General features: G+C 35.4%; 1 protein-coding gene across 2 annotated transcripts; it reads left to right on the top strand.

The window, feature by feature from the left end:
* Positions 1 to 348: 348 nt before the first annotated feature.
* On the top strand, positions 349 to 6,428 carry LOC142241159 (uncharacterized). 2 transcript variants are annotated; one of them, XM_075312911.1, is made up of 2 exons: positions 349 to 807; positions 5,597 to 6,428. In XM_075312911.1, exon 2 carries the CDS (start codon positions 5,615 to 5,617, stop codon positions 5,921 to 5,923), a length of 309 nt encoding a protein of 102 aa, XP_075169026.1. In that variant the 5' UTR covers positions 349 to 807; positions 5,597 to 5,614; the 3' UTR covers positions 5,924 to 6,428. Both variants share the same exon structure in this region, with proteins under 2 accessions (XP_075169026.1, XP_075169027.1).
* Positions 6,429 to 8,358: the final 1,930 nt, after the last annotated feature.

Raw genomic sequence — 8,358 nt, 5'->3', positions numbered from 1 at the left:
GTCAAAATTTTATTTCTATAGAAAATTTATAGAAAGTTTTGTCAAAATTTTATTTCTATAGAAAATTTTGTAAAAATTTTATTTCTATAGAAACTTTTTTCAACATTTTATTTCTATAGAAAATTTTGTCAAGATTTTATTTCTATAGCAAATGTTGTAAAAATTTTATTTCTATAAATTTTTTTTTTCTATAGAAAATTTTGTCAAAATTTTATTTCTATGGAAAATTTTATCAAAATTTTATTTCTATAGAAAATTTGGTCAAAATTTTATTTCTATAGGAAATTTTGTCAAACTATCTATAGAAAATTTTGTCTGTTTAAGTTCAAATGCCGTTTTCTTAGCTTTTGTTAAATCATATAATCATTTTCAAGTGTAATCCCGCCGTTAGGATTTGTCTATACCTTTTCTGCCTTTCGGTACGAAAATGAGGACATTTTCTAACGTCAAATGTCATCAACCCCCGCCTTTCGGCATCCAAGCTTTTTGACATTCTCTTTGAGACTCTCTCGCTTCTACGAAGGTAAATATTGTTTGACGAACAATAATTTATTAAATAAAGCCCATACATTTTGGTTCAAATTCTAAACCAGTGCCTTTTTATTTCTTTTCTACTTTTATGCCACGCATTCATTGGTCCTTCGAGCCGGATATTAATTGGAAAGAATTAATTCGCTCTTTTTATTTCTTCCTCGAAGGCAAAGGCTACGCCAATCAACAACAACAACAACAAACGATCGACGATCACCATCCTCTACGAGGCATTTTCAATTTATTACACAAATATTTTTATTATCAACAACCAAGGTATGTACTTTCAGTGATAATTAAAAAGTGAGCATATCCTTCGGTGTAAATATAAATAAAACAGAAATAAACACTCGCCTACGGTCGCTTTACAACTCGTATTTTATATCGGTTGTACATTAAATCTCTACGGAAAAAAAAAATAAATTATCCGTCGGTCTTTAATACCCGGTTACATTGTCATTAAAGTGTTGAAAAGTGCATTTAATTCCACTTTGTTTTCGTCCAAATATTGTACGTCAAAGTTGAATTCAATTTCGCTGTATTTCTCCATTTGATTACATTCATATTGTTGTTTTTTCTTTTGGTTTTTTGATCTTCGATCGGCATAGAAAAAACAAAAACAATTGCATTGGTTGTAAGCATTGGTTTGCCAATAGGCATCAATAGTAAAGTGTTATACAGTTGCCGTTCAACTTGCTATACACACGTACGCACACAGGTGTTACATCCAACATACGTTCGAACTGCATACACGTTGGTTTATTAGCGTGGGTCGCTTACGGCGCGAAATTATAAAAATAATTTTTTGCAAGTTCAATTGAGAAAAGTATTTATTGTTGATTCCTACGGATATCGGTCGTTTACTATTATCGTTCATGTTACGTGGTAGTGTACCCTACGGTCGGTCGATATAAACAATAAAATAATAGTATTTTATATACATATATTATATTATTTTAATATTGACATATTTGAGTTTCCACGAAACTTTTTTGATTTTTATATTATTGTTGTTGTTGGACCTTACCGTTTGGTAGCGTGCATCTTACAGTCCGTGCACCCTACAATCGGTCAAGTTGATATTTTACAATCTAAAGTTCACGACTTTTTATTGTTTTGTAATTTTTCCATTTTGCAAGTGATATTCACGATACACTTGCACAAATTTTGTGTATCTACGTACACTGGGAGAAATTTTGGATAATATATACACTGAGAGAAACTCTCTCGTAATATATAAAGTTTTCATTTTTTTCGATAATTCGCCACGCAAAAATTATTCTTTGTATTCTACGATACACTGAAAATATTTTTTGTATTCACGATACACTTGCAAAAATCTTTTGGAACACAGGGTACACTGGAAAAATATTGCAAAATTTTCCAAATAAAGATTTTGCATATATTTCGCCACGCGAAAAAGGGTTTCTTGTATTTACGATACACTGGAAGACACTTTACGTGTTTTCATACACTTGGAGAAATTTTTCGCCAATTTTTACAAAAAGTTAAAATACTTATAATTTACATTACAGAGCTAATTTTAGCTGGTATTTCCAATACACTGTAAGGAAATTGGTGTATCGACGATACACTGTAAAAAATTGGTTGTACTCCGTACACTGTGAGAAAGTTTCGGATCTCATTTTTTGTGTTTTTGTGGTAATCACGTTACCTTACTCACATTTTTAGTACTTTCGGTACACTGCGAAAAATATTGTGTGTTGACGATACAACTTTCGCATACACTGAGAGGAATAACTGCGTTTTCATTTGTTCGACGACAAATCGAAGTAGCTTTTTGAACCGATTTATACTCTTTTCAAGAGTTTTGGACATCACGTGTCAATTTTTTCGCCCTTTAAATTTTCCAGTACTTTTTCATAATGACTACTACACCACTTACTGCCTTCACAAGAGCAACTGACGCAATAGTCCGATTTGAAGCGAAGTTTCACAGTTTGCGAGACAATGATCTCACCGCCTATAGACTAGAATGTCATGGTTCCGAGGCTAAGTCATTGTGGGAAAGGGTTAAGGGCTTATTCGACGAATGTCTTGACTTTGTTTCCACACAGAGCAACGCCACCGAGGCAGCCGCTGCTGCTGGCGGCAAATATGATGTGGCTTATAATTGTTACTTGAATGTCATGGAGTCAATTCAAGGTAAATTGGATGCACTACGTGCACCATCTAAGCATTCTGCTAAATCGCCTCGGTTGGAGGACCAAACATCTCTTTTGAATGTTTCTCATAGGTCCGATGACTCACACAGTTCTTCCGTTAGTTCTAGGGGAGACAATAGTTCCTCCCATAGTCTCAATCAACCGCCTTGTGATATAGATGTTTTTGACGGCGATTTTCTCAATTGGCCAACATTTAGAGATTTCTTCACAGCGGTATATATTAACAATAGCCGACTTAGCGAAATTGAGAAATTATGTCATTTGCTCAAGAAGACCAGTGGTGAAGCTCGCGAGGTTGTTTCGAAATTTCCGCTCACGCATAGAAGCTTCGCTCTTGCGTGGAAGGCACTAAGGGGTACTTATGATAATACCCGCCTATTGGTGAACCACCAACTCAAATTATTATTCGATTTACCGGTCTTGGAGTCTGAGACCAGTTCAGGACTGAAGAAACTACAACGTGGTATCTCGACATGCATTTCGACAATGTCCATCTACGATGTGGCTACTGACGATTGGGATCCCATCCTCGTCTTTTTATGCCTTCAGAGGTTGCCGAAATGTACTGTTACACTTTGGGAACAGAGTATTAAGGACAAGTCTGCTTTGTCTTCTTGGTCAGATTTGGACTTCTTTCTCACGGAAAGAATCCAGACATTGACATGTCTTCGGGATATCCGCGGCATTGACGCCAGGCCTCCGGCCAACAAAAGAGTTCGTTCGCATTTCACGAATGCGAAAGCACCTCGTTCCCCAACAAGTACGCCTCGTTCCTCCCAGTCCTCTCCTGACAGATTATGCGTTCTCTGTCGACGACAGCATCACCTCAGAACGTGTTCTAGGTTTCATAATCTTTCAGTTCTTGAGAGGATGAATATTATTAAGCGCCATCAGTGCTGCAGGAATTGTCTGTCCCGCAGACATATTGCAGCTAATTGCCCCAGCGCATATGATTGCGGTAAATGTGGTAGAAGACACCACACTCTTCTGCACAGGGATATATCAAATGATCCCATAACTTCTCCGGTCGTTTCCGCACCGCTTATACGAGATACCGGGGTAGCATCAGTGGATACCGATCAGCCTTCTACATCGACTGGCATTGTGTCAGGGACGTCGAGTAGACAGGTATTCCATACTTCGCGTACTGGAAATGTATTACTAGGAACTGCAATGGTGAATATCGTTCACCAGGGTATCACGTATCCTGCTAGGGCCTTAATGGATCCCGCTTCGGAATCATCCTTTATTACGGAAGGATTGCGGAACCGACTTGGACTGAGCACGTCTTCGACTTCGGCTACAATTTCTGGAGTGAATCAAAGTGTTTCGATCACGTCGAGAGAACTTTGTTCACTTTGCATTGGTACCCCACTAGATGAGTCGCTCCTACTGGAGACTACAGCGTACGTTCTTCCGAACATTTCCGGCAACCTGCCATCTTTTTCTCTAAATCGTGACATTGTGTCTAGCATGCCAAATCTACGTTTGGCTGACCCCAATTTATTTGTTTGTCGTCCTGTTGACCTTCTGTTGGGCGCGGATCTTTATCCGAAAATTTTATTGCACGGTACTCGAAGGAATATTTTGGGATCATTACTAGCACAAAACACAGTCTTCGGCTGGGTTGTCACGGGTCCTATCCCTTCCTCGAATATTTCTGTCTACACGACTACTGTGGACCTCTCCAAGGAAAATGGTCTTCACGAGACACTTCACCGCACTTTGGGAACTAGAAGAGCTTCCCCGACGTCCTCTCTTATCTGATTTAGATAAGTTTTGCGAGGAAAATTATAAAACGACATCCCGACGGTATTCTGAGTGAAGATACTCTTCCTCTTGAAACTTATTTCTTCGGACAAATCGGAAACCAAGGACGGCCTGGCTGACACAATTTCTTCGAAATTAGGCATCCCTCTTGTGAAAACCATGAATTAAGACGATTCACCACGACTTTGTCCGCGGGTATATACAGTTATACCATATGAGGCCAGTTTAGGTTACGCCTACAAATGAAAATGTGTTATCTGCCTTATCGCCGGTCATCCACCGATAAAAAGACAATTTGACTTCGATTGGTTTTCACTGCCTTGAATGACATTTTTACACGTCGGTCCGACTCAACAATCAGACTTGTTTCTCCTCGTTTTGAGGTGGAAGTTGTATAAATTTGTGTACAATTGCGATATCACACTGATGTATCGCCATATATATGTTGACCCGTCCTAGACATTTCTGCATTGAATACAGTTAAGATATTCTCTGCAAATATTATCCGGAACTTTTAGTTACAGACAGTGGCTTGGACAACTTTTGCATTTGGCTGACGACACGGAGAATGGATTTCCTCTTTATGTACAAGTCCTACAGAAGTGCATGTACGTTGACGACGTATTGACGGGGTACCATAATTTGGGTAATGCGCCTGGGTCAAGGGGCAATACACGCCATGAGTTTGAGCTATCTTGTCCTATAGTACGCTATTTATCACGGTTATATTTAAAAAACTGTCTGCTTTTCTACGAAAGCGGTAACTTTACATGCTACTTTTGATTTGTCCACGACATTCTCGACGAGAACTATTACTCCCCACTACGTGGAAATTATGTCGTCTTCGCGATGTTCATCCGGGTACTAACGGTCGTAGTTTGTTCAAATGGATTACATCCTTGTCTTTTAGGGAGTTAACATAGGTCTATCTGTCGCGTTATGCTCGCGTCCTCCCTAGTTTTTGTTACATGAAAAATCTTTGGTTTGATGGCCGCGTTCGAATCGCAATAGATCAGACTACAAGTTGTGAGGCGACCTACGGTTTCTGGTCACCCTGACCATTATGTTAATTTGGTTTTCCGTTCCGAAATCTTTCTATATTTTCATAGATAGAAAACATAGCAAAGATGACTGCTACCCTTCCAGAGTCTGAGGACGACGTCCCCATGTTGGATGAGGAACGGGAGATTAATTCTAGCATCGCACCCCTTGCCGATGAACATACCATCAGTACGACTACTGATTCTGCCATTCTGGCCGACAATGTTGCAACAGCAACCAATAAAAAACCGTTGACGACGGCTTCTGGGGTCCCTCCAGGAGAATTGTTTGTGGCTTCGCCACCCCATATCACACTTGGGTGTAAGGTAGTCTTCAACAGCCTTCTGACTTTACGAGTCCTCGACACCCGGCTCTTCCGAGTCAAATTTATTTGAAATTTAAAAATCGATCGGGCTTAACGAGTCCATTTACGATCGCGTGCTTGACGAGCACATTTGTAAATATGAATTTGTTTTTGAAAAAATGAAACATGAAATGGAAACCATAACAAGAGAAAAAAAAGAATTGAACTAAAATAAAATGCCCATTTTTTTTAACTGAAATGTACATCCTGTATACTTTCATTATTTCATTATTTAAGTGTAACTATGAATTTATGTTTTAAACTTTGCAACCTGGCTGGATGTTGCAAGGCGGGCGGCAATGTTTAAGTTCAAATGCCGTTTTCTTAGCTTTTGTTAAATCATATAATCATTTTCAAGTGTAATCCCGCCGTTAGGATTTGTCTATACCTTTTCTGCCTTTCGGTACGAAAATGAGGACATTTTCTAACGTCAAATGTCATCAACCCCCGCCTTTCGGCATCCAAGCTTTTTGACATTCTCTTTGAGACTCTCTCGCTTCTACGAAGGTAAATATTGTTTGACGAACAATAATTTATTAAATAAAGCCCATACATTTTGGTTCAAATTCTAAACCAGTGCCTTTTTATTTCTTTTCTACTTTTATGCTACGCATTCATTGTCAAAATTTTATTTCTATAGAAAAATTTGTCAAAATTTTATTTCTATAGAAAATTTTTTCAACATTTTATTTCTATAGAAAATTTTGTCAAGATTTTATTTCTATGGAAAATTTTGTCAAAATTTTATTTCTATAGAAAATGTTGTCAAAATTTTATTTCTATAAAATTTTTTTCTATAGAAAATTTTGTCAACATTTTATTTCTATAGAAAATTTTGTCAAAATTTTATTTCTATAGAAAATGTTGTCAAAATTTTATTTCTATAAAATTTTTTTCTATAGAAAATTTTGTCAAAATTTTATTTCTATAGAAAATGTTGTCAAAATTTTATATCTATAAAATTTTTTTCTGTAGAAAATTTTGTCAAAATTTTATTTCTATAGAAAATGTTGTCAAAATTTTATTTCTATAAAATTTTTTTCTGCAGAAAATTTTGTCAAAATTTTATTTCTATAGAAAAATTTTTCAAAATTTTATTTCTATAGAAAATATTTTGAACATTTTATTTCTATAGAAAATTTTGTCAAGATTTTATTTCTATGGAAACTTTTGTCAAAATTTTATTTCTATAGAAATGTTGTCAACATTTTGTTTCTATAGAAAATGTTGTCAAAATTTTATTTCTATAAAATTTTTTTCTATAGAAAATTTTGTCAAAATTTTATTTCTATAGAAAATGTTGTCAAAATTTTATTTCTATAGAAAATGTTGTTAAAAATTTATTTCTATAAAATTTTTTTCTATAGAAAATTTTGTCAAAATTTTATTTTTATAGAAAATGTTGTCAAAATTTTATTTCTATAAAATTTTTTTCTGTAGAAAATTTTGTCAAAATTTTATTTCTATAGAAAATTTTGTCAAAATTTTTTTTATATAGAAAATTTTGTCAAAATTTTATTTCTATAAAAAAATTTTGTAAAAATGGTGTCAAAATTTTATTTCTATAGAAAGTTTGGTCAAAATTTTATTTCTATAGGAAATTTTGTCAAACTATCTATAGAAAGTTTTGTCAAAATTTTATTTCTATAGAAAATTTTGTTAAAATTTTATTTCTATAGACAATTTTTTCAACATTTTATTTCTATAGAAAATTTTGTCCAGATTTTATTTTTATAGAAAATGTTGTCAAAATTTTATTTCTATAAAATTTTTTTCTATAGAAAATTTTGTCAAAATTTTACTATATACCAACATTGTTGCGAACATCTCACCGTTCTCACTATCACCCCTTCCCCCTCATTACATACATTCATTCCATGAGAAAACCTGAACATTTCAACATTTTTGTTGAAAATAAAAATTCAATCTGTGGGCCCAATCGAACATTCAACACGCAATATTGAAGAAACGAGGGGTGGTGGTAAACTGGTCACCGCTCAACGCCAAAGGAAAATACCATCGGTTTCATAAGGACCATGCAGAGAACTAGGAACTATGAAGGCACCAATCAAGGTGGTTGCAAATCATGTTACCATATATTGCGATATTTCAGTAAGAAATGTGGAAATTGGTAATTCGAGACCCTGGTACATGGTGACAGGGATGGAGTTCGTGAAGTGACGTCATTTACCATTAAATTATATTTTAGTGATAGCCAAGGATGTTGGTATGTTCTCCATCTCTCACTCTCAAGGGGTTTTGTAGTAGAAGTACATTTTTTTTAATATTCGCACAGTTTTTCATATTCTCTTGCTTGTTCTAGGGTGGCTATAGTGGGTTTATGATGTCAGTGTGATGCTACTGGGATTTTAGTACAAAAATTTTGTAAAATGTTTGATTCAATGTATCTCCAGTGCCAGTGAGAGTTATCGATGAGGTACTACAGTGGCTCAAAGTGGATACAAT

This window comes from Haematobia irritans, chromosome 5 (genome assembly GCF_050003625.1).
Source record: "Haematobia irritans isolate KBUSLIRL chromosome 5, ASM5000362v1, whole genome shotgun sequence".
NCBI classification, from domain to species: Eukaryota; Metazoa; Arthropoda; class Insecta; order Diptera; family Muscidae; genus Haematobia; species Haematobia irritans.
The sequence above is the reverse complement of the archived record's forward strand: the minus strand, read 5'-3'. Positions and strand labels throughout refer to the sequence as shown.

Bases quoted from the DNA above. Each gene is read 5' to 3' on its own strand.
- LOC142241159 (XM_075312911.1), top strand. From the start codon at position 5,615: ATGACTGCTACCCTTCCAGAGTCTGAGGACGACGTCCCCATGTTGGAT.